At 34.7% G+C, this 27,357-nt stretch overlaps 1 protein-coding gene across 4 annotated transcripts in view; it reads left to right on the plus strand.

Moving 5' to 3' along the window:
* The window catches only part of FAM172A (family with sequence similarity 172 member A), a 414,546-nt gene that overhangs the window by 208,732 nt on the left and 178,457 nt on the right, over positions 1-27,357 (plus strand). For all 4 annotated transcript variants that reach the window (XM_045847842.1, XM_045847845.1, XM_045847843.1 and 1 more), the window contains one exon: positions 7,725-7,844. In XM_045847842.1, coding sequence (XP_045703798.1) covers positions 7,725-7,844 — 120 coding nt within the window. The remainder of the gene's footprint in view (positions 1-7,724; positions 7,845-27,357) is intronic.

The raw sequence follows: 27,357 nt of genomic DNA on the forward strand, positions 1-27,357 counted from the left end.
TGGATATTGACTTGTATCCCGCTGTTTTGCCAAATTCATGTATTAGGTCAAGCAGTTTTTTGGTGGAGTCTATAGGATTTTCTGTGTACACTATCATGTCATCTGCAAACAGTGACAGTTTTGATTCCTCCTTTCCGATTTGGATTCCTTTTATTTCTTTTTCTTGTCTGATTGCTGTGGCTAAAACTTCCAGTACTGTATTGAATGGAAGTGGTGAAAGTGGACATCCCTGTCTTGTTCCTGATCTTAGTGGAAAAGATTTTAATTTCTGCCCATTGAGTATAATGTTGGCTGTAGGTTTCTCATATATGGCCTTTATTATGTTGAGGAATGCTCCCTCTATTCCCACTTTGCTGAGTGTTTTTATCATAAATGGGTGCTGTACCTTATCAAATGCTTTTTCTGCATCGATTGATATGATCATGTGGTTTTTGTCTTTGCTTTTGTTTATGTGATATATTACATTTACTGATTTGCGAATATTGTACCATCCTTGCATACCTGGAATGAATTCCACTTGGTCATGGTGTATGATCTTCTTAATGCACTGTTGGATGGGGTTTGCCAGTATCTTGTTGAGGATTTTAGCATCAATGTTCATCAGTGATATTGGCCTGAAGTTTTCTTTCTTTGTTGTGTCTTTATCTGGTTTTGGAATTAGGATGATGTTGGCCTCATAAAAAGAGTTTGGGAGTCTCCCGTCTTTTTGGATTTTTTGGAATAGTCTGTGAAGGATAGGGGTTAGCTTTTCCTTAAATGCTTTGTAGAATTCTCCTGTGAAACCATCTGGTCCAGGGCTTTTGTGTGTTGGGAGTTTTTTAATTACTGCTTCAATTTCTTTTGCTGTTATTGGTTTGTTCAGGCTTTCTGCTTCTTTTTCATTGAGTTTTGGAAGATTATTTTTTTCTAGAAATTTGTCCATTTCATCCAGGTTTTCAAATTTCTTGGCATACAGTTCTTGGCATACAGTAGTAATTTCTTACAATCCTTTGTAGTTCTGTGGTATCAGTTGTAATCTCTCCTCTTTCATTTCTGATTATGTTTATTTGGGTTTTCTCTCTTTTTTTCTTGATGAGTCTGCTTAAAGGTTTGTCGATTTTGTTTATCTTTTCAAAGAACCAGCTCTTAGATTCATTGATCTTTAGATCTGTGCTTTTAGTCTCTATGTCATTTAATTCTGCTCTGATCTTGGTTATTCCCTTCCTTCTGCTTGCTCTGGGCTGTCTTTGTTGTTGTTCCTCGAGTTCTTGTAGACATAGGGTTAGGTTGTTTGTTTGAAATGTTTCTAACTTTTTTAGGTGGGCCTGAATCTCTATGAACTTCCCTCTCAGGACTGCCTTGGCTGTGTCCCATAAGTTTTGGGTTGTTGTGAGTTCGTTTTCATATGTTTCCAGAAACCTTTTGGTTTCTTCCCTAGTATCATTCTTGACTCATTCATTGTTTAATAGCATGCTATTTAATCTCCATGAATTTGAGTGTTTTGGGTTTTTTTCCTTGGGGTTGGTTTCTAGTTTCAGTCCCTTGTGATCCGAGAAAATGCTTGGTATGATTTTAGTTTTTTTGAAATTGTTGAGGCTTGTTTTGTGTCCTATCATGTGGTCAGTCTTTGAAAATGTTCCATATACATTTGAAAAAAATGTGTATTTAGCTTCTTTGGGATGGAGGGCTCTGTATATATCAGTAAAGCCCATTTCATCTAGGGTATTGTTCAGTGCCACAATATCTTTGTTGATATTGTGTTTGGAAGATCTGTCCATTTTTAATAGTGGGGTGTTAAAATCCCCCACAATAATTGTGTTGCTGTCAATATCTTTCTTGAAGTCCTCTAAGATTTTCTTTATGTATTTGGGTGCTCCTATGTTGGGTGCATATATATTTACAATATTTATGTCTTCTTGGTGGATTCTTCCCTTGAGTATTATGAAATGACCTTCTGGGTCTCTCTTTATGGTCCTTTTTTGGAAGTCTATTTTCTCTGATATAAGTATTGCTACCCCGGCTTTTTTTTTTCCTGTCCATTTGCTTGGAAAATTTGTTTCCAGCCCTTTACTTTCAGTCTGTGCAGATCTTTTATCCTGAAGTGGGTCTCTTGTAGGCAGCATATGTGTGGGTCATGTTTTCTTATCCAGTCAGCTATTCTATGGGTTTTGATTGGAGCATTTAATCCATTTACGTTTAAGGTTATTATTCATAGGTACTTATTCATTGCCTTTTATGTACGTGTGTCACTCTCTCACTCTCTGTTTTCCTTTCTTTCCTTAAAGCATTCCCTTTAGCATCTCTTGCAGAGCTGGTTTAGTGGAGGTGTATTCTTTTAGGCTTCTTTTGTCTGAGAAGCTTCTTATTTGGCCTTCTATCTTCATTGAGAGCCTTGCTGGGTAAAGTAGTCGTGGTTGCAGGCCTCCGGTTCTCATTACTTGCATTATTTCTTGCCTTTCTTTTCTGGCTTGGAGTGTTTCCATTGAGAAGTCAGCTGTTAGCCTTATTGGGGCTCCCTTGTATGTTACTTCCTGTTTCTCCCTCGCTGCCTTTAAGATTCTCTCTTTGTCTTGAAATTTTGCCATTTTAATTATGATGTGTCTTGAGGTGGGTCTCTTTGGGTCCCTCTTGATTGGGACTCTCTATGTTTCCTGGATTTGTGTGACTTTTTCTCTCATCAAATTAGGGACGTTTTCCATCATTTCTTTTTTCAAATAGGTTTTCTATCCCTTCTTCTTCTTCTTCTCCTTCTGGTATCCCTATTATACAGATATTATTACGTTTCATATTGTCTTGCATTTCTCTTAATCCCTCTTCATTCTTTCTGAGCCTCTTTTCCTTTTCTTGCTCTTTCTGAGTGTTTTCTTCTACTTTGTCCTCTAGCTCGCTGATCCGATCTTCTGCTTCATCGATCCTGCTTTTCATTCCTTCTACTGTGTTCTTCAGTTCAGAAATTGTATTCTTCATATCCTCTTGGCCCTTGTTGAGAGTTTCTATTTCCTTTTTTATGCTGATGTAGTTTTCAGTGAGTTCATTGTAACTTCCCTGTAGTTTCTGGTAGCTCATTGTGAGCTCATTGAGCTTCCTGACAATCATTGCTTTGAACTCAATATCTGATAGTTGAATTCCCTCTATTTCATTTAGCATTCTTCCTGAGGCTTCCTTCTTTCCTTTCATTTGGGCATTGTTTCTTTGTCTTCCCATTGTTTGTGAGACTCTTCTTGTTCGCCTCAGCTTCTTATATTGATCTGTCCTGGCTCCCTGGGTTTATGTTGTGAACTTCTTTAGTAGAATAGCAGTGAGTTTCAGTGGTGCTGTTTCCTTGATCTCCCAAGCTCACTGGTCTTGGCTGTCATTTAAGTTGGCTTTGTGTTAGCCTTTGGGTTTTGATTGTTGTTGAGTCTTTCTTTGGTGGTTCCTTCCCACCAGCTGGTTAAATGAGGGTCACTCTGTCCACCACCTCCTGTATTTTGTTGTGCTGGTGAGGGCAGGTTGTGTTGAAGCTAGTTCTTCTGTGTGTATGAGGTTTAAAGAATTCTTGTTCAGTTGTTTGTATTGGGTACTGTCTCTACTGTTTAATTGTATTTCCAGGTAGGTCCTGGATTGAGGTTTGTGTGGTTACTACTCCCTCCTTCACCTTCTTCTGTTGTTATCTGTTAGTGGTTCCTTTGTTGTTGGGTTTCCTCTTCCAGTGGGTATCCTGGTGTTCACCTCCTCCACCTATTTTTGTTGCAGCACTCTTCTGAGGGCCCGGTCTTTGGTCTTTCGGTTCTGCCACAATCCTTGGTCCCCTATTTTCAAAAATGCTGAAGTATGTTGGTTCCTTGCCTCTCTACTCCATAGATTGGTCAGGATTTTCTCCCCTGAGCAGAGGAAAGCCGAATCTGCTCCTTCCTTCTCTGACGCCATCTTAGCCCTTCCATGATAGAGTATTGTCCAGGGTTTGCAGACTGTTAGTATGTAATCCAGATTTTTCTGGAGCCTAAATCAGGTTCCAGAAAGTAGTGAGAAGTAAGGCTGGAGAGACAGGCTTACAGGGAAAGACTAGAAGAAATGAGACTAGTTAGGAATCTATTGTAAGAGGAGCCAAACTGAGGTGGGAATGGAAAGGACGAGACAGGTAGGCTCTCAAGGAAGAATTGGTAACTGCAAGAAGAAATCAGGGAGAGTCTCACTGAGGTCAGATCACGTGGATTTATAATGAGCCCATTGTACTTGGTGTTGAGAGTCTGTCAGGAATAGAGAGGAATATTGCTCACATACTACTGCCCCTCTGTCTCTATGTAGGACCCTGTGAAATGCAAACACATTAAAGACCAGGATCATGGCTTACTTCTTATTATCCTTACACCTCTACTTCCAACACAGTGCCTAATGAGGACAGTAATCTAACTCCTATATGTTTTTATTCTGGCTATACATAGAAGAGTATTTAGGACAATCACAGGTGTTTAAGATTGTTGGTTCTGCCAGCTATCAGCATGTAGAAACTCTTTCATCTGTCTTTCTATTTTGTTTTCTTCTTACTTTCTTTTGCTATTGGAAATGGTTTATTGCATTTTTTTAATTTTTATTTTTCAATTACAGTTTACTTTCAGCATTATTTTGTATTGGTTTCTGGTATACAGTATAGTAGTTAGACAATCATATACTTTACAAACTATTCCCCACCCTTCCAATGTTTCCAGTACCCACCTGGCACCATACATAGTTATTGCAATAGTATTGACTATATTCCCCATATATTCCTTTCATTGTGAGACAAAACTAGGGAAACCAGGTTTCTGGATTTTGTCTGGATTGTCCCAGTTTAGACCTATTATTTAAGTACAATTACAGATGATACTTTTCTTCACTCTCAAAAGTTTGTACATTAAATTCTATGGTCACTCTAGATATATGTACAGAAAAGTGCTAAATATGTATAAAGAGTCCTCCCCAAAATGGATTTTATTTCTTAAAAAAATTGCATTTGCTTACATATTTATACTTCGGTCACCTTTGAAGTGCTCTCCAATTGATACAATACACCTATGAAGACCTTTTTTTCCGCTGCTCAAAACAGTGTTTCATTTTGTGGATTTTGATGCCTTTTAGTGCTTTGCCATTTTTTTAACCTCTTCCACATCAAAGAAAGTTGCCACTGGCAAGATCAGGTGAATAGGGAGGGGGGTATGGGGGTCATACCATTTTTGGTTAAAAACTGCTGAACACTCAGTGCGGTGTCGGCAGGTGCATGCATAAGTCACCCATCATGCAGTGGGCCAACATGTTGAAAGAACCTCCAAAAAAATTTCACTGAAAACAAATGTAGCCTCTTAGAACAATGCTAGCTGGTACATTGATACAGATGGGCTTCTAGAACACTCACCTAGTAGAGGAAGCTCTCCAGGAGATAATTCTGGGATTTGGTAGGGGGGTCACCCCTCATGTTAGTCAGTTTAACTGTAACTATATAAAGAACACACTGTGTAACTACCATCCTAGTCAAGAAATGAAACGTTGTCAGTCACCAAAACCCCAATATCCCAATTACAACTTTTTCTTCCCTGGAGTTAACTGCCCTGATTTTTATGATACCCTGTTTTCTACTTTGAAAACTAATGAAAACTAAATTATTAAAGTCGAAAATGCTGTAAAATGATTTCTTTCCACTCAGTGTTCTTGTATTTATTTTATATACTTTTGGCATGGGTAATTTCATATTTGTTACTAATAGTTATCTTTGAAAGTATATTTGTATTTCAGTATATGGCTACAAGGTTGTAAGTAATCCTCCTGAAGATAAATGTTTTCTTAGCATTATTTATTTATTACCCTGAGATTTAATTAACAAGACTCAGTTCTTGGCCTCCAAAATTTGATAATCTAACAAGAAATTACAATAAAAATCATTCAGTGCGACAATGGGAACATGCACAAGGTGTTGTAGGACGTTACCTAGCCTTGGGGATAATTGGAACAACATTTGATAGAAGGTGATGACTCATTTGGGTTCAGAAGACAAGTAGGAATTGTATAGGTGAAGGTGGTAGGTGAAGTGAGGGCACAGTGCAAGGGTCACTTTTGAAATGGAGTCCAGAGACAAGAAAAGTATGGCATAGTTAGGTTACTGCAAGTTGTTCGCTGCAGTTGGAATGCAGACAGTGTTCTCTGTTGTCTCTCATGGTGGAAAAAGGGTGTCTTTTGGGTTATCCTGTTTTAGGTGCACTGGTGAGAGATACAGTTCAAGGCAGAAGCCAAACCTAGAAAGGCCTTAATGTCAAACATATACTGAGTTCAAACTTGATCCTGAGTGCAATGTAGAAACTTTGAAAGGCTCTAAACAGAAGGTGAATAATGTGGCAACATGATCATATTTGCATTTTTGAACGGTTGTTCTCATTACAAAATCAGAGAGAGAGAGAGCATTTACATGGGCAACTCCAGAAGCAGGGAAAGTGGGCTGGAGACTTTTGCCATCATTGACATGTGAAATGATGGTGGCATGAGCTAAGCCAGAGGAAATGAGAGTGGCAAGAAGTGAATGGATTTAAGAGACAGCTAGGGACAGAATCAGCAGCATTTTAATGACTGATTATATGTGGAGTTTAAGGGAGAAAGAAATAAAATATGATGCTCAGGTTTTAGCTGGAGGTGGGGAGCACAGACAGTGACACAGATTTGTAGAGGAAGTTTTTAGCACAGTGCTGCATTGGTTGATTTGGAAGTATCTGTGGGATATCCAGAGGAAATGACCTTGGGCCTGGAACTCTGGAGAGAAATTTAAGGCAGAGAAAGACATTAGGAAACAACAGCTTTTAGGGGCCAAGTGAACTATTCATATGGACCTTTATATGATAGTGTATAATTTCTGAGATGAAAAAAATTGTGTTTATTGTTTAATACCATGACATTCTTAGGAGATTAAACTTTTGGTGTTAAAACTTCCAAGAAATATTTGCACAAAATATTTTCATTATGTGTGTTAGTTATTAGCAGTTTGTTTTCTGATCAGTATTATTTAGGTCTTTGGATTTCCTTTCTTTTTCACATTATCCAGGTTTTACCACAATATGTGTCAGTTATAGAAATAAACACAACAGTTTACAGTTATTATAGAACTTTTGGAATTAAAGCACCATGCATCATTTGTTAAGGTTTAGCAATTTAGGAGAAATGTAAAAGGCCTTGGGTTTGTATGTTTAGATATCTCTTGGTTCTAGAAATAAAATTTGTATGGAAAGCCTTTTTTAAGTATATTTTCAGATAATATAATAAAAATATTTGTTGCTTACTTCTGCTTATTTTCAGCTCCAGAGCTACTTGAAATTTTATAATTCAAATAATTTAGATTTATGTATAACAGAAATATTTTCAAATATACATAGAATTGTATCTGAATTTTTTAGTGTAACAGTTTTATCATAAGACCACTATAGTTTTCTGTTATGCAACTAATGTCCTTAGATATATTTTAATATCTCAGATATACCCAGAACGTAATTTGCCCTCAAAGATGTGCTTATTTTAAATATTTTGTTTCAGAAGATTGTAGTAGCAGTTAAGCTTAGCAATATTTTAATAATAGTATAATGCTAATTTATTCTCTAATTTGAATAATTAATGTAGTTTTTGTATTATTATTTTGAATAAGCTATAACCATCTTATTTTTTATGCTACACAAACAAGTACATAATTTAATTTTTGATCATTATGATGATAATTTGATACAGTATATAATATATACTTGTTTTATTTGTAGGAAAATGGTTCTCCTGAAGAACATGCAGTCTATGTGTGGGACCATTTCATAGCCCAGTCTGCAGCTGAGAATGTATTTTTTGTTGCTCATAGCTATGGAGGACTTGCTTTTGTTGAACTGGTAAGTGCACATTTAATTCTGTTTTCAATGTCCAAACCCCTTTTGGGTTTATCCCCTCCACTCCCTTTTAGTACCTAATGTTGGTATCATTACTTTAAATCCCTTCATAGTGGATGAAAATAATGTATTTTGAGTAAATAATTTTGTGACATTTAAAAGGGATATATTTACTTATTTAATTTGGCAGAGCTTATTAATACTAACCAGAAAGCTTTTTGCCTGTTTCTTATTTAATTATTACTTTTAAATTTCTACATTATAGCCCAAATTTTTATACATTTTATGATATTTATGTTTCCTGTTTTATGTATATACTATTGAAGCATATATTATCTGTAAAGTGTTAAGAACTTTCAAGAGACCCTTTGAATATTTGGGAATATTTTGATAATCTTTACCTGACTTCTCTCTACAAATTAGCACCTGATCAGAATCTACATAATGAACACCTACAGAATCAGAAAGCTTCTTTAATCGGCTTCTGAGTGGTACTCATTGCTTCACCATAGAAATCTTTACATTTCAAAATAATCTCATTCTTGGAGTTAAGATTATATGTACATGATAGAAAAAATTATCAAGATTTCTGAATATTGTCTATATAATCTACAATAATACAAATACCATTGTGAATGTTTAAGGAGGTGTAATCAGCACTAAGAATACACTGATGAAGAACTTGTGCCTTCACGCCCCTGACCCCTATGTCACAGGAGGGTACTTGTGCTCTAATAAAAAATTATTAATTTGATTAAAGTGTATTCATAATTTTAAAATCTAATAGCCTCAAGTGGGCATTAAAGCAGGCATATCTTTGGTTGTCTAATTTTTACATTTCAAAACTTTGCTATGTATTTCTCCTTTTGTGGAAATTAAATATATTCCCATGGCCTTTTCAACCTCCCCACGCTTTATTGCTTACCCACTTAATTTATATGTAAAACTAGTGGCGACACCTGAGAATAATTTTGCGGACCTAAATTTACAAATGCTTATAATCTCTTAAGATCAAGAAATAAGTTAGTCATTTATTTCTTAAAATTATTTACCTTTTTAGAAACAGTTTCTAAGTACTTTTAACTCTGCTGAATTTATTTTACTATCTAATGGGTATCTTAAGATATCTAACAAACTAGTGTAATGTACTTTTAAAAATGTAAATGTTTTCTTTTAAATTGTTCTTTTAACCCTACAGCTACTGTATACACAGCTTTCATTAATGTAGTTTGTGTTTTCTTTGTACACTAATATTACTCAAAACATGAAATTTCACTGACATTTGGAGTAATAGTTTAAAATATGTTTCAAAGACTAATCAAATTTAAGACTTCTGTAAAAAATAAATTCTTATTTTTTTACAGTTTGTAAAAAATTTTTTGTACATCAAATTTGGAATTAAAGCAAATTTTAGACAATTTTTAAAATGAAGTTAAGATGCTAGAGTAACAGATGACCAGTGTGTCGGTCCTGTTTTGCCTGTCCTTCTTGTCACACACTGGTGGATATTTCTCCACTTTTGTTCCACTTTAATATAAAGCACACAGATGTTTCAGAACAAGACTTGACTTCTGACCTTGAGGCTATTAGGGTCAGGGTCCTCAGGGCCTGTGAAATTATCACAAGCTGAGCTAAAGTTTTTCTCCATCACAGGAAGTAACCAGTAAGTAAGAAGTTAAAAAGGAGCTTTGTCAGAGAGACAAGATGGTCTCAGTAAGGGTCAGCTTCTGTAGTCTGCTGTCTCTGCAGGAGGCGCATGCATGGGAGGAGGAGTATAATGTAACCACTGGCACATCACGTATCTGTCAGGCAGCACCAGGCCTGAGAAGTCTATTTAATGCAATATACCTTGTTTGGGTTTTAAAATATTAATGGCAATTATCTCAACTTCATATATGTGCTACCTTTTGTGAAGTGACTTGGGTAGGGTTATGTGATGGGGCTGTATGGATGGTGGCAACTAAAGAAACTGTGATCCCTGACCTAATAACATGGATTCCTCCAAATAAATATCATTGTACACTGATGAGTTTACATAAACTTTTGGCAAAGCATGATTACTATATATAAGACCATTGTGTTTCTACTGAATTGCAAAAGGGTTTTTAAAAGGTAGCATTGATAAAGAACAATGAGAAAAAATTAAAATATTTTTAAACCTTTTGCTTTTACCTAAAGTTAAATAATATTCTTACCTATTCTCCCCAATATTATTAGGAGATGAGTCATAATGTTTAAAATGTTGAAGAGTACTCATTCTCTCAGGATTTTTCAGCATAAGTATAATACCTGAAAATGTTTTATGTGGATTTAAAATTTTAATATTAACTTTATAAGAAAGTAAATTGTGAGCATCATAAATTATGGTTTATGCTTTTTGTCTCAGTAATACATTATACATATCACATATTTAATCCTCTGGATTTCAGTAAAGTTAAACATAAGTGTCATAAAATTCTACTCCTGATTAAAAACTCTCTACACTCCCTCCCACACACACATCTTACGGAACAGTCTTAATTTGTAACAACATCTTTGAATGTTTGAAGATTGTTTTTCTACCAGTCTCATACAAGTTTACATTCTTTCATTTTTTAGGTCATGAATTTTAAGAAAATGTATTTTAAATGTAAACTATGTGGATAGTACAGCTCCAATAATATATGCAATTACTTATAGTGATTATTGTTTGAAAAACAGGTACCAATCAGGACCTGTTTTAAAATGTATCCTGCCGTTTACTAAATTTAAATTGTTTATAATTATAGTTTAAAATTAAATGTGGCTTATAATTTATACTTTAAAATTAAAATTAAATTAAAAATTAATAGATGTCTGAAAATAAATTACTTCTAAACTTAGAGCACAAAATAATTGCAGAGCTTTCATATTTTGCTAATTATTGTTTTTAAAAACTGAGAACATAATTTATGATTTTATTCTACCTTAAAGTATTAAATTTCCCCTAAAGAATACATTATACATAAGAGATTGATTTTCAAAACCAGTGTTGATTTTGTGATAGTAAATTTTGGAATTTGATCAGGTCTAATTTTTTTCAGACAGTGTACAGTTCACTATAATAATGGAAGAAGTGATACTAAAAATATGCCTTTCCCTACTTTTATTTTTGCTATGTGGTGACAGCCCAAGTTTCCAATTCTCTAAATATTCTGTGATCCTAGTAAAAATAACTGTTGATATAACTCTGGTAGCAATTCCAGTATTCAGCCATTAGAGGCAAAAGGGAAGAACTACTTATTTTATGAATTGATAATCAGTTTTTAAAAGTAACATATCTGCCTGGTGGTATCTGTATTTAAAGTAGTGCCAGCATAAAGATAACACCAGTATGTAGAGTTACTGTTCCAAAACCTTACATTTCTGTGTTAGAAATTGTTTTATACACTGATAGAATCAGTAGTCATAATCTGAATGCATTTACCAAATTCATTCAGAAAGACATCTACAAATAATGCAGCTTACTTTTTCCTTATATTAGTTGTTAAAGTTTGATCTCATTTGTTGGGAATTAACTGTCATTAAAAAACATCACAGTTTTAAGCTTTTCCATCATCTCTTTCACTAGCCACTTTGATGAAGTGATTCCATTGCTTCCATTGTTGGTCATTTCAGAGTGCTTCGCTCTTGTCTTCTAAGCAATAGTTTGACAAAATCAAGCAGCCTTACAATTTTCTTTTCATTGGAAATGAGTTAGCTTTCCTTGTTAATGGCCACCTCTCCTTACCTGCCCTGTTTGCAGTGCTCAATAAATCAATTTGAATTCACATGCCTTTCCTTATTCAAAGTGTTGCTATTTTTTACAAAACACATTAAATAATTATAGTAAAAGTATTTTTAGTTTATTGAATTATCTCAGCTGATATAAAATGTGTATTTTTCTAATTGATTTTATTTTTTTATATTATTAGTGGTACATAAAGAACCACCATTAAAAACATCATTTAGAAATGTGTGAAAACTGTTCCTTTTGAAAGTATGTCTACCCACTTTTGATTTTGGTTTCTCCATGCTTGTCAGCACTTGATTGGCACCTCACTTGCATGTGAATTAAGGAATGAAGGGAACTCTGTTTTCCTGCCATTGTTCATGCTGGGCTCCCCAGCCTCCAGGCAGCCTAAGCTGACCTTCAGCAGCTGATAGAGGACTAGTTGTTGGACATAACTCTGTGAGCACACTCAAGCTCAGTCTACTCTGAGATGATCTTTTGAAATTCCCTAGAACAAGATTTGGGTTTACCCTGAAGAGAAAATGGAATGGGACAAGTACTAGTTTTTACCTTTCATGACATCAGCTAACTGTGACCTTAAAGAAGCATTATTTAAACTTGTCTACAAAGAACAAAATAAATTGGATGCTGGTAGGATATCTGCTTACTGAAAGCTATGAGAATATCTAAAAGGTGGGCCTTTGGGAATCTAGAATTGAGAAGGGGAGGATACGCCAAAGAAAAACTGAGCCATAATAAAATCAAAGTAATTCAGGCCAAAATGCTTCTTACAGACCTACTTTAAAATGTAGGTAATCACTAAAAATAAGTTGCCATTTGCAATATAACTTGAATTTTGAGTTGGCTGCCTACATGATACAAATAGCATGTTAATGTATGGGATGATTACAACTTGTATGGAATGCTATCTTAATTCTCTGGTTTTATATGAAAATAATTTAGTTTCTCTAACTGTTCTGTATGGTCCTTTAAGAGAAACCAGAAGTTATATTATTCTTGCTTCCTCTATTTAGTTTTATCCCTGCCTTGCATATAGTGTACATACCATCTTTTTATTGATTGTTGGCAACACTAGTTTCAAGAGTTAGTTGCAGGAGCCCAAGTAAGATCCAGTGAAGGGTTTTACCAACATAGAAGTAGTGGGAGTGGTAAGGAAGGAGCACACATTAGAGATGTTAAGGAGACAGATTCTCATTGGTTAGTAACAACAGATCTGGAAGGCTTAATGAGGAAGAGGAGAGTGTAGTGTATCCCTCCCCCATACACACCTACAGAAGCATATCAAAGTGGATATGAAAGGAATCCAAGCAGGACAGATGAAGAGTAATGAACAATGAATATGCAAATGTGTAGGTACTGGGTGGAATGGTTTCACATACTGGATATTTAATAATTGTGTTTAATAGAATAAATTAGAAATCAAATCAGAGTATTTGGAGAAAAAGAGTTCCATATACAAATGTGATTTGTTTAGTGCCACAGGAGTTACCTAAATATTGAGGTTTGATTTTTTAACTTTTATTTGAATATTTTTTAATATGTATTAGCAGGTCCCACTTTAACAGAATGATTCAATTTGTTAGTGTTTATGTTAACATCTCTCCTTTTGTTCCACATGTAACCAACCAACACCTTTTGTCAGGTTTTTCTTCTGAAATCTTTCCTTTTTGTAACTTTAAGATCTCCATGAATAATCTGATTATCTCTTTCCAATGGTATTTTTTCCAAAAAAACTTTCAGTCCAAGTCTAATTTTCTCACTGCCATTGTTCCATCTCACTACGCCTCTACCGCTTACCTCAAATTTAGTGTAGTATAAGAACAAGAAATTTAGGAGATGACCCAATTTGAGTCCTAGTTTAGATACATACAAATTACAAGTTAGGTCAGATTCCTTATAGTTGTCCTCCTCTGTAAGTACCCTTAGCAAAATTTGAGCATTAAATTAGAAAATTCTTAGTTACTAGGAATTAAATCAATGTTACTTGAATGTGAGTCTAAATGCCCACAGGTTATGCTCATTCTCATTTTTGCTAATGCCATTTCTCCCCCCCCCCCACCCCGGTGAATTTCCATACTACATTTTTTAGAAAATATTCTCAATTAACTCCCCCCTTTTTTTGTAGTGTTTATAAGTTTCACAATTTAAAACTTTAGTACATACTAATTCACTTTTCTTAAAAGTTATCATTTATCTCTAAGTATTCTTACCCAAATCATCTGGAAACAACTCAAAAATAAAAAGTCTAATATTGCTCTTATTCTCCCCACCTCAGAGTGGGAACAGTATATATTACAGCAACACAGTCTTAATATCTATATAGTTAACTGACCAATATACAGAGTAAGCATTAGAAATAGCTTTTAGTAATTAAATTGACTCATTCGTTCTATCCTCCATTTGAATTTGATGAATTTAGGAATTCTGCCTAATCAATTCTGTCATACTAGACAATTTACCCTTTTTATTTCTGGTGTTAGTCTCGTATAGTCTCCTCTCTGCTGCTATCCCCCAGCTGTAAGGCTGACTGAGAAGATTGTTTCTGTATGACTTCTCAGTTAAAGAGGAAAATTACTAAACTAAGTTATAGTTGCATTCATAATGGTATATGGCAATGTGAGGAATAAGTCTAGGAAAGTTTCCACTTCATCTCCAATCATGAGATTAACATTATTTTTCATTTATAATGAGTTTACTTTTGCTTGTTTCCTCTTTTTTATTTACTTATTTTTACTGTTCAGTTACAGTTGTTCCCGTTTTTTCCCCCATTGTTCTCCCCTGCACTGTCCAACCCCTGCTCCTAAAGACAATCCCCACCCCATTGTCCTTGATCACAGGTCCTTTGTACATGTTCCTTAACTTGACCCTTCCCCCTCTTTCCCCCATTATCCATTTCTTAACTTTTTAAAAATTTTTGAGATACATTTTATACATATTTATTGAGATATAATTGAGATTTATTGAGCTTCATTGAGATACAATCACAAACCATGCAGTTTATCTTTTAAAGAGTACAATTCAATGGTTTTTAGTATACTTACAGAAATGTGCAACTGTCACCACTATCTAGTTTTAGAACATTTTTATCACCCCAAAAGAGACTCTGTATTCAAATTCTTTGTCCATTTTTAAATTGTGTTATAGTTTTACTGTTGAGTTTTAAGACTCAACAGTATTTATAGGTTCTAGATATAAGTCCCTGATCAGATACATTGTTTGCAAATATTTTCTCCCATTCTGTGAGTTACCTTTTGACTTTCTTTACCATGTTTTTTGAAGTACAGAAGGTCTTTTTAAAAATTTTAATGAAGTCCAATTTATATAGTTTTTGTCACTTGAGTTAATTTTTGTACATTGTATGAAGTAGGGATCCAGCTTAATTCTTAAATGATTTGTCTCAGCACCGTTTGTTGAAAAGACTATTCTTTTCCACTTGTCTTAGTACCCCTGACTATATATATAAGGGCTCGCTCTGGACTCTCAATTCTATTTCAATGATATACATGCTTGTCCTTATATAGTACCACACCAGCTTTTGGCTTTGCAGCAAGTTTTGAAACTGGGAAGTATGGATCCTCCAGTTTTGTTCTTTGTGAAGATTTTTGGCTGTTCTCAGTACATTTCCATATGAATTTTAGGATCAGTTTGTTAATTTCTACCAAAAAAAAGGAGCTGAAATTTTGATTAGAATTAACTCTGTAGATCAATTTGGGGAGTATTGATATTTTTTTAAATTTTATTTTATTTTAATTGTTGCTCTGCCTTTTACCCCCATCCCAACCCTCCCCACCTCCCTCCCATTTCCACTCCCTCCTTGTTTTTGTCCATGTGTCCTTTATACTTGTTCCTGCAAACCCTTCCTCTTTTCCCCTGATATCTTAATAACATTAAGTCTTTTAATCCATGAACATGGGTTAAATTCTTTCCACTTATTTATATCTTTCAAAATGTTTTATTGTTTTCAGTGTGCAACTCTCACACTTATTTTGTTAAAGTTATTCCTATTTTGCTGTTTTTGATTCTGTTCTAAATGAAATAGTTCTTTTAATTTTATTTTCAGATTGTTCATTGCTAGTATATAGAAATAAGATTAATTTTTGTATATTGGTCTTGTATTCTGCAAACTTGCTGAACTCATTTGTTAGTTCTAGTAAGTTTTTTAAGGAATTCTTTAGCATTTTCTACATTCAAGATTATATAATCTGTGACTAAAGATAGTTTTCCTTGCCAGTCTAAATGCCTTCTGGGAGTAGGGGTTTCTAATTGCCCTATCCAGTGCTGTGATGGATAGAAATGGAGTGGACATCATTTTGTTCCTGAGCTTAAGGGAAAAACATTAATTGTTCCACGATTATGTATGATACTACTTTTGATTATTTCCATCCTCAAAAGATCATTTCCACCATGGACCTAATGTGCTCCTTAACATTTATATGCCTCAGTCACATCAAGATCAGGTTGTTCGGAAGGCTGAAATGGAGGAAAAATTTCATTAATCTTTTACAATAATCTTTTCTGTAGAGCCGAGGTTTCTGTAGAGTCAAGGATCCATAGTATTCCATTAGAATTATCTTTGCAGGAGACTTTTTTAATACCCACATAGATGAGCTTCATCCAGGACTTATATATCTCTGAAACTGAGAGATTGGGTACTCTATAAGAACTAACTTCTCGCCCTGGCTGGTGTGGCTCAGTGGATTGAGTTGCCAGCCTTTGAACCCAAGGGTCACCTGTTCAATTCCCAGTCAGGGCACATGTCTGGGCTGCAGGCCAGTTCTCCAGTAGAGGGTATGTGAGAGGCAACCACCCACCAAAGTTTCTCTCTCTCTCTTTCTCCTTCCCTTCCTCTCTCTAAAAATAAATAAATAAAACATAATAAAAAACATACAAAATACTTTTTTCCATTGGTTTTATCAAAGATCTTAATGAAAGATTTTAATTTTACTGCAGATGTGAGAGCATGATCAACTATTGTAAGCTTTTTTTTAAGAAAGACCGCAGAAAACACATTTCAATTAATAGTGAGGTTTGTTTTCTGTTTTTATAGCCTTATGATGATTGCTCAATATAAGCATTCCCCCAAATAAAATATGCAACCCCAGTAACACTTCTGATTGGACACCACAATTGAAAAGAGCTCTTAGAGGACAAAAAAATTTGAAATCAAAACTTTTCAACTTCTATTTTAGAAGTTAGACCTCAATCTTTATTATGTAATTTACTCAACTCGAGAGCCAGGTAGATTCAGACTCAAAGCATACTAGATCCATGTTAGGGTAAAGCTCAAGAAACAAGAATAGAAGCCATATCTGGGCAAAGGTCTTATAACTGAAGTTCAGGAAGAGCTAGTTTAGCTGGGGAGATTGGCTTTGGAGGGAGTAGAGGTAGATCATCCATAGACACTAAGTAGTATCAATGGACAATGGTCAGCTCCAGTTTGAAAAAATTTGCAATCCAGTTACAGGGGACAGAAAAGCATGACATTGGGTGATAACTGAGCAAATAGAATGTAGTTATTGGTTTTAAGAGTACCTTCTCTCGTGGGAATTTAAGGGGACAGGGGGAAGGGTTCACAGGAACAAACTTAAAGGACACATGGTCATAGACTAAGGGGAGGGTGGTAATGGGAGGGAAGCGGGGCGGGTGGGAGGGGGAACTGGATTGGGAGTAAAAAGGAGAAAACTGTACATGAACAATGATTAATAAAAAAAAAAAAAAAAAAAAGAGTACCTTCTCTCCCAGACCAAGCCCAGCTTACTGCCTTATAGGGAAGGAAGGGGGGGAAAAAAACAAGATTCAGTACTTGGGAAAGAATAAACAAAGCAACTTTAAGGCTTCAACCATTGTATGGGGAGTTAGAAAATGGAATCTGTCCAGAGAAAGAAAGGGATTATAGCAGTAGGGGAAAAAAAAAATCAGGACTATGAAGTGATGAATCAAGATAGAAGTACAATTCATGTGGTTTAGGTCAAAATGAGATAGAGTAGAATACTGTATTCTAAGGTCATTTCGATACCCAGGGTTTCTCCTTGATATACTGGTTATCAGGTTTCTGTAACAATAAAGGAGATGGGGTAGGAATAGCTATTATTTTTCCTGCTCTTGTGTCTCTGAGATGATCACACTATGGGTCTAAAACTTTCCTTGAGCCCAAAGAAACAAGATGATACTCTACTAAGCCACTGTGATACTAACTTTCAGGATCAGGAACTTTTAATCCCTACATGTATGTTAACTATTTTTCACCTCACATTGTTTGTTACAGGTTTTCCATACCTTTTCATTGAATGAATTTAGATCACAATAAAGCCACCTGGACAACATAAGTTTGATATGGTAGAAATTGTTTTGGAGTTAAGATTGAATATTATGCTTTCAAAACAAGAAATGGTTTAGAAAACTATTAAAGATATTCATTCATTTATTCAGTTAGACATCCCACTCTGTACAAGTACTGGGGAAACAGGTTAAACCCCTGGCCTCCAGACTGTTATACATAGAAAACATATTTAAACAAAGAGAGTATTATACAATAGTAAGGCAGTTGTGACGTGGGATGTAGTCCAGAGGTCATGTTACCATCCCAATATAAAGATCCATGTGGTAAATTTGTCTAAGTTCAGTATTAGTGAGAATTGTTTCTGGTAATAAACTTATTATGGTCTTTTGTCAGAACATAACAACTATCATGCATTTTTACCTTTTTCTCCCATAAACCCAGAGATGTGGTCAATTTTCAGTTTCATTAATTATTCCCAGCCTTGCCTCTTATTCCATGTCTTAATTCATTTTTCTTTTGCTCTAAGACATTCAGAAATTTTTTAATTGACAGAGAATAAGTAACTAAACCATTACTTTCTCTGGTTCCTACTATGGTTCCTAGCCCAGCTGATTGAATAATAAGTATATACACAATAAATACTTTTATTCTCACCTGAGCACATGCTTATTGATTATTTTAGAGATGGGATGGGGCGAGAAAGAGAAATACTGACATGAGAGAGAAACACTGATCAGTTGCCTCTCGTGCTTGTCCCAACTGGGAGACCAAACCTGCAACTGAGGCATGTGCCCTGACCAGGAATCAAACCCACAACCTTTCAGTTTACGGTACAATGTTCCAACTGAGCCACACCAGCCAGGGCCACACTAAATATTTTTTTGATTCTAGATAACTTATGTAAATAACTCATCATATAAAACCACAGGATAGAATAAAACGAGATGGAGGAGAGAATAAAGTGGATACCTAAGATGGAAAACAGGGATATGTAGAGTCAGTGTACTTGAGTGTATAGGAGGTATAGTTCATAACCCTGAAACTTTGGATACTTGGAAGGACCATTAATGTAAATTGATCAGTGAATGTAGAAAATCAGCTAAGAAAATATTGAAATCTCTTAATTAAAGGGAGTAGACAAACTTAACCCAAACCCCAAATTTAGTTATGTTTTCTGTGATTACACTCAATAAATTAAATATCATATCCTCTAGAAATTAGTTTGCCTATTTAATTATTTATTAGTGTATTCAGATTTCTTCTTGGTTTTCCTTAATCTTATTTGAATTTTTTCATAACAAAGTTTAGTACGGAACATCAGAATACAATAAAAATTGCTATATAATATTTTGGTGACAAATGCTTACAAAGCATTCTAATTTCTAATATACCTGGTTAATGTCTCAGTAGTCATAAATCTTGGTATCTAACATTTTATCTCCAAATTTCTGTACTATATTAGTCAGACATCTGGATTGGAAAAAATTTTGACATTTATCTTTCTAAAGGAGAGGCACTAGGTAGAAAGATAAAGTACACTCAACTTTCTCCTACAGTAAAAATTCCCTATACTGGCTACTTTTCAGTTATAAGGCATCTAGCAATGCTTCATAAATGTTGATTTTCTAATAGTTTTTAATAGTCTGTCTGCTAGTAACAAAGAAATATTGACTTTTTCTGGAAACTGTGCCCTTTAAATTGTACTAAAATGAAATCACTAACCTTTGTATTGCCTTTGTTGTATTACTGCTCAATTTACTTCAGAAAAAATTTTTTATTTCCAATACCATTAATAGTGTAATAATAGTTTCTTTTCTTTTATTCATTCTAATTTGTCAGTTTTTAAAATATACTTTATTGATTATGCTGTTACAGTTGTCCCAATTTTTACCCTTTGCCCCCTTTCACCTGGTACACCCCTTCTCTCCAGTAATCCCCACCCTTATTCATGTCCACGGGTTGTGCATATAATTTTTTTGGCTTTTCCACTTCCCATACTATTCTTAACATCCCTCTGTCTATTTTGTACATACCAATTTGTACTTCTTAATCCCTATATTTTCCCCTATACTTCCCTTTCCCCCCTTCCAGCTGATAATTCTCCAAATGATCTCCATATCTATGACTTTGTTCCTGTTCTGGTTGTTTGCTTAGTTTGTTTTTTAACCTTCAATTGTTGATGGTTGTATTTGTTGTCCTTTAAAGGTTCATAGTTTTGATCTTCTTTTTAAAAATAAGTCCCTTTAACATTTCTTGTAATAATTGCTTGGTGATGATGAACTGATTTAGCTTTACTTTGTCTGGGAGGAACTTTGTGGGCCCTTCCATTCTAAGTGATAGCTTTGCTGGATAGAGTACTCTAGGTTGTAGGTCCCTGCTTTTCATCACTTCAAATACTTCTTGCCAGTCCCTTCTTACCTGCAAAGTTTCTTTTGAGAAATCAGCTGATAGTCTTATGGGAACTCCTTTGTAGGTAACTGTCTGCTTTTCTCTTGCAGCTTTTATGATTTTCTCTTTGTCTTTAACCTGTGTCATTTTAGTTACAATGTGTCTTGGTGTATTCCTCTTTGGGTCCAAATTGTTTGGGACTCTCTGTGCTTTCTGGACTTGTATGTCTATTTCCTTTGCCAAATTAGGGAAATTTTCTTTTATTGCTTTTTCAAATAAGTTTTCAATTTCTTGCTCTTCCTCTTTTCCTTCTGGCACTCCTATGATTTGGATGTTGGTACATTTAAAGTTGTCACACAGGTTCCTAAGCCTATCCCCCTTTTTTAAATTATTTTTTCTTCCTGCTGTTCTGATTGAATGCTTTTTTCTTCCTTGTGTTCCAGATTGTTGGTTTGTTGCTCAGCTTCATCTTCTCCACTTTTGGTTCCCTACAGATTTTTTCTTTATTTAACTTAGTGTAACCTACATTTCTTCCCTTATGTTGTTGCTGTAGTCAGTGAGTTCTTAGAGCATCCTGATCACCAGTGTTTTGAACTCTGCATCTGATAGGTTGGTTATCTCTGTTTTGTTTACTACTTTTTCTGGAGTTTTGTTCTGTTCTTTCATTTGGGCCATATTTCTTTGTTTCCTCAATTTGGCAGCCTCCATGTGTGTTGTTGTTGTTTTCTATATATCTATATCTATATATCTATATCTATATCTATCTATCTATCTATCTATCTATCTATCTATCTATATATATATATATATATATATATATATATAGTTGTTGTTGTTTTCTACAAAGCAGGTAGAGCTGCTTTGACTCCCTGTATAAGGCACCTATAAATTGTGTGGGGCAGAGCCCTAGGTAATCACCAGGGTGGTGAAACCCACCTCACCCCTTTGTGGCTCTATGTGGAGGGAGAGGTCAGAGGGGGGATAATGCTGCTGCTGAGCTTCTGGAGGTTTACCTGGCATTTGCCCCATTTCCAGTTGCTTCACCTAGTTCCCATATGCAACTGGCACCCTGCTAGCTGTTGCCCCTGTGGTGATTCCAAGAGTGGGTGGATTTGCACACTTTCTAAGCCCTGAAGGCCCATTAAGCAAACTCTCCTGAAAATCCCACAGTTTCTTCTGCTGCCTCAACCCTTCCTGGTTTTTACAGCCAGAGTTACAGGGACTTATCTTCCCTGCACTGGAACCCTGGACTGTGTTGTCTGGCTTGTGGTTGGGATCACTCACTCACTCCCAAGGTATCCTTCCCAGTTTTTATCCACCACATGTGAATGTGGGAGCATCCATTCTGCAGCTGCTGCCACTGCCTGGCAGTGTTACACACCATCTTTGCACCTCTCCATCCATCTCCACAACTCCACCCCTCCTCTCTGTCTGGATGAAAGTGGCTTCTTTAAATCCTTGATTGTTGGACTCCCATACAGCTCGATTTTCTGACAGTTCTGGTTGTTACTTGTTTTGAGAAAAGGTTGTAATTCTCTCTGTAGTTGCGTGAGAAGGGGAAGCATGTCTACCCATGCCTCCATCTTGACAGGGAGTCTAATAGTATAATACTAGTTTCAAGCACTATTATAAGCCCAGCTTCAAATATTTAGCAAATTTTTTCAAATTTTTGTTTCATATTAGACATTTTTAGAGCATCTGCCTAAATATGAAAATGTAATAATATATTACATATCTTTAGCATATTATAAATCTTAACATTTAGTAACACTTGTGTTTTCTGTAAGATCTTACAATACATTCTCAAGCAAAACTGATACCTTCACATCTGACTGCTGTGTTCAAGCCCTCTTTCAGTCTCCCAGAGTCCTTTCAGTGCTATTGTAATAGACCCCACGTAATCCGTCAGCCGGCCATGGGGACTGAGACTTGAGTGGGTCAAGAACGATTCTAAGCAGTTCATAGCAGTGTCTTTGAAAATGAACATTTTTACATAGAACTAATATTTATGCATGTCTTGCAAATCAAAAAAGAGTGGCATTATCATAGTCATCTTCAATGTCACTAATGCTTAAGTGATATTTAGTGTGTACCGGGCACTGTTCTAAACATATACTTTATCACATTAAAATCCTCATAACAATTTTTTTTTAATTTTTTAATTTATTAATTTTGAGAGGGGGGAAAGGAAAGAGAGAGACGGAGAGATACATCAATTTGTTGTTCCACTTACGCATTTATTGGTTGATTCTTGTATGTGTCCTGACTGGGGATCCAAGCCACCACCTTGGCATATCGGGATGATGCTCTAACCAACTGATCTCCCCAGCCAGGGCCTCTCATAACATGAAGTACTGTTGTTATGCACATTTGACAGATGAGAAACACTCAAATATGCTTTTCCTTCCTTTAAAGTGTGACCTCTCACTTTGTTATAGTGGGTTTTGGTTTCTCTCATCAAGTATCTGTGCGGAATAAATGACATAATATTTATTTGTATAGTGACTCTTATCGCATGTTTGTCATGTATTTCATGATTTAATTCTGCTTTTTTCTGTTGAATTATATAATGGTGTAGTTTTTATTCTGTATCCTATTTATTGCTTATTTTATTCTATACCTTCCAAGCAGACTTTCAATTTTAATTAATTCTTAATTACCCAAACTTTAAAATAACAGGCAAGCCCAATATCATTTAAATTTGAATTTTGAACATGTCCTGCTATGGAGTTCTGGAAATTGTTTAAGTAAAATAATTGAAGACATTCTATGAAGAACTGGAAAGCAGATGAGTTTCCTTAGCCAAGACCCTTGTTGGCTCTTCTTTATAGCTCATTTCATGCTAGAAATAGACAGCTGTCTTCTAATACCAGCTAAATAGTATTGGCCTTTCAAGTCTCACTGTAACAATTTCTGCTACCAGTGTTTGCTCCTTTGCATTATCCATTTCTGTAAGTCACACCTGGCAGTAACAGCTATATAGCAGAGCACCCACCAAATAACAGACAACTTATAACTACTCCATGATGTACATACAATTATTACCCTCAGTTCCACATGAGGAAACTGGATCACCAAAATATTAAGTACTAAGATCACACAACCAGTAATGATGAAGCTAGAATTTAAACCCAAACTCTGACTCCAAAGCCCTTGCTCATAACCATTACACTATACTGCCATTCAGAAGAGACCCATAATTTAGGACAACGCTATATTTGGTGATTAAACATTGTTTTAGCAGGGCATTATACAGCTTATGTTTAATTCCATTAGGTAGATATTATTAGATCTGTTTTACAGGTTAAGGACTCAGAAAGGTTGAGGAACTTGTCTAAGGCTCCACAACAAAGGTCAGAACCATCACTGAAATCCAGTGAATTTAAAATAAAAAATCTAATGTAATGAACTTCTCCATGAAACACTCTTTTCTCTGATGTATCCTTTTAAAAACTGCGTGAAATAAATTTCTAATCAATTAGGATATTTTAAATTAATTAGAGAACTTTTCATTTCAAGAAATTCTACAGTCTGTAAAGCACACAATTCTTTGGTAAACTGCATATCATACCTGACATACTTTTAAAATTGAAACTATGCTTTTAAACACAAAAAACTGCAGATTTATATAAGGAATGATAGAATTTCATTATTCAGTGCCTATCACAATGTCAACACATCAAATATTAGATGATAATAGTCTAAAATTTTCTTCATTTTTTCTTACATAATGGAGAAAATATAACAATTTCAGTATTGTAACAAAAAGTTAAACCATGGTTGCTTGGTCCTTTGTATTTTACTTATGATAAATTAAAGTTTACATTTCACTGTGACTATCAGACTTACGCAGAATTCTTATATTTGAAATTAAAATTGTAAAAAGGAAACATTTGAGTCCCTATAATTAACCTGCTACTACATGCCTTTCTGGTTTATTATAAGCACTTCATCTGATATACAATACGTGAAAAGCTATAAAAGAGTATTATATTGCTTTGATTTTAAATCTCTATGCTTTCTCCATGTAAATAGTAAAGTTTTTATAAAGCTTTAAGTCTAGGTAAAAATGACTGGCATGTTTAGTTATGCCTTAGGAAAAAAAATCCCATTACAGTAAAGTAAAACTTAAAATCTTACCAGTATAGAATTCCCTAGAAATGTGGAAAATAAAAAGTAGGCTGTGTTTATTCTGCACAGTCTCAGTTTCTCCTCATTGCCTGAATAAACCAGTATATTAAAATATTTGTGTTCTTTTAACAATTAAATGAACAGTTTTAAATGTGAACTTATAATAGATGTCTGATTTTCATATTTTATGAAGTGTTGAGGAAAGTTCATACATCAATAGCTAAAAGAAATCGTATATTTTGCTTTTAATATTAGAAATATTTGCTATATATTTGATAGAAAAATGCACCTGCACCCAAACTTTAAATTTAAAATTCCAGGGTAGAAGACAGTTAAGATAAATGTACTAGTAGGTATTTACAGAATTTTTATTTGCTTGGTGATATCTATATTATAATTTCTGGCATTATAATTCCTATTTAAAATATGATTTTGACTTATTTTATATTAGGAAAGGCTTTTCTAAAATGTGGAATTCCTTAGAAGAAACAGTAGGTTTAAAAACAAATAAAAAATGAAAAATTTAGGAAGTAATTTTGCCCTCAAGTACTCCACAAAGACCTGATAATTGGGCATTTTGTATGTAGCCTTATAAAGCGTCTGACCTGCCTTCAAGACCATTTGACAGGGACGGAGCTTTGCGTACTAAGTTGGTGTATTCAATAGCCCTTGAGCAGCTTATTATACATTCTAATCAGATTTTAGAGAGATTTTTGGAGATAGAGATACTAACTTTAAAAGTGCCCCTATACCAGCAGGTTAGCTACTGTAAAGCATAATCTTTGGTGACAGGGTGGATTTTTAGCCTGAGAATGATGACTATAATTTTATATCTTGAATTATTTCTCCTACATTTTTATTCCTTGTTCAAGAACTACCTGAGGTAGTATTTGCTGTTTTTAGATTTTTATTTCCTATTTATAAAATACAGATGTACTAAAAATTTAACCTCTTGAAATGTCAGCAAAATTCTGCTATGCCAGGAAATTTCAAGAAGTCAAAATTTTATTTGTACACTCTTAAAAGTAATGTTGAGTGTTTTTCCCATGATGTTTCTTCCTTTTTGCTGCACTCTAGATCTCAAGAAGAGTTTTTAACTATCAATTAAAAATAGACTACTTTAAGAATTTGTGGAAAATATGAGGTATTCATCAGCAATATGAATTGCAGAACCCTCTGAAGCTGATATAGCTGTAAGGTTTTTTAGAGCCAATTGATCTATTGCGCATGTTCCCTCCCCAGGTTGCAGGACATGCTTCTATTTGCATAAGGCCCTGGGCAAGGTTCTTTCTCGCATTGATTGGCCTGTCCATGGCAGCCTGATGTGTTCTTGCATTGATCACATTGTCTTTTTTTTCTTGGAAGACAGTTTTACACTGAGTTCATCTCAAACGTGCTAGGGAGAAGGTAAAACTTTACTGCAGATGTCTCAATTTATTCAGATATTCCTTAGAGTATAGGCCCTTCTTGTAAGGCTCAGTATTTCTCTTTTTTTTCCTTTCCTAATTTGGATGTTTCTGCAGTTTGAGTGCAGTGTAAAGTAGATTATATTTGAAAAAGCTATGTTAAAGAAAATTGCCACAGTACATGCCACTTACCTTGCTCTATTTTTGTTTTTAAAACAGTGTATCTTGCTTCCAGTTTAAAACCATGTTCTTTAAAGATGATCTCTTAAACCTAGACATAAACTGAAATTTACTGGTTTTGTGATAGGTTACCACTATCGTTACCAGCCTTTTAAATGCCTTAGTTTCCATGGGACAGGTACTGCTATATATGTTTAGGCAAATAAGTTTTATTAGTTTTATTATAAAACCAAGGGTCCAGAATGACTTGCCTGTTACTCTTCATCATTAGTGATGTTAATGTGAATAGTACAAACTTGTCAACTATGGAAGTTATTAAGCAGGTACATATCAATTATGGATAAAATATACTTCATTATATCATAACTTTTGTGGCAGGGTGTTATTTGGTGACAGCGGAAACCTGAGTTTAAGGATTAAATCTTCAACCAAATCTGTGAGAAATTGAGCAATGAATGTTTTGCAGTTTAGCACTCTTTATTGGCTGGTCGTTAAATCAACATTTATATTGTCTGCCAAAGAGCATATTTGCCTACACAGCTAATTATCAAGAAAATGCCCATTACCACCACCCTATTTTCATAGTCTTTAGTCAGGAACTAGTGAGACAAACTTAGGCTTCTGTCAAGATGCAGGACAGTATCCTCCTCCTGACCAACCTGCTGTTCTAGTGAAGCCTATGTGAGTTTATAAGAAGGGTTGCTTTTGGCAAAGATTTAGAAATGTGCCATGGCTGAATTTGATTACTGTACTGTTGATAATTAAACTCTGCCACGACAATTTCTTAATGTTTCCAGAAAGCACATTTAGTTAACACTTACATACAAATCAGGACATTTTCATATATGCTGCCTTATTTTTATTAAACAGGTCATTATTTCTGAATATTGTTAAAGTATAAAAATTCAATTTAACCAAAAAATGCATCATTATTTCACTCAGTGGTCTCACTGTGGCTTCACTCAGTATATCACTATAAGCCATAGATGTGTTTTTTCTACTTTAATAATTTTGTTTTGTAAAACTTGATAGTAAAATATTAGAGGTCATATTTCTTTTGTCTGTTTCTAAAATGCTAGAATTCATGGCTTAAAATTAAACCTGGAGTGAATTAAGTGTTTATTATACAAAGACTAATCACTTCAAATTGTTAAATAATGTCATTTGCTATTTTAAAAGGCGACCTCTGAAAGCTATAACATTAATGAGAAATATACATGAGTTGTATGAAATTTATTTATCATGTAGAAGTGTCAGTAAGCAGAATTACTATTAATGTAAATAATGTATATTACAAAATATGGTCTTCCACTGGCACAATTATTTTTTGGTTGGTCAGAGGTTTAACTAGACTGTCTAAAATTGCTAATCATATTTGCA

This window comes from Phyllostomus hastatus, unplaced genomic scaffold (assembly GCF_019186645.2).
Source record: "Phyllostomus hastatus isolate PE091 unplaced genomic scaffold, TTU_PhHast_1.1 phas_contig_58, whole genome shotgun sequence".
Lineage (NCBI taxonomy): Eukaryota > Metazoa > Chordata > Mammalia > Chiroptera > Phyllostomidae > Phyllostomus > Phyllostomus hastatus.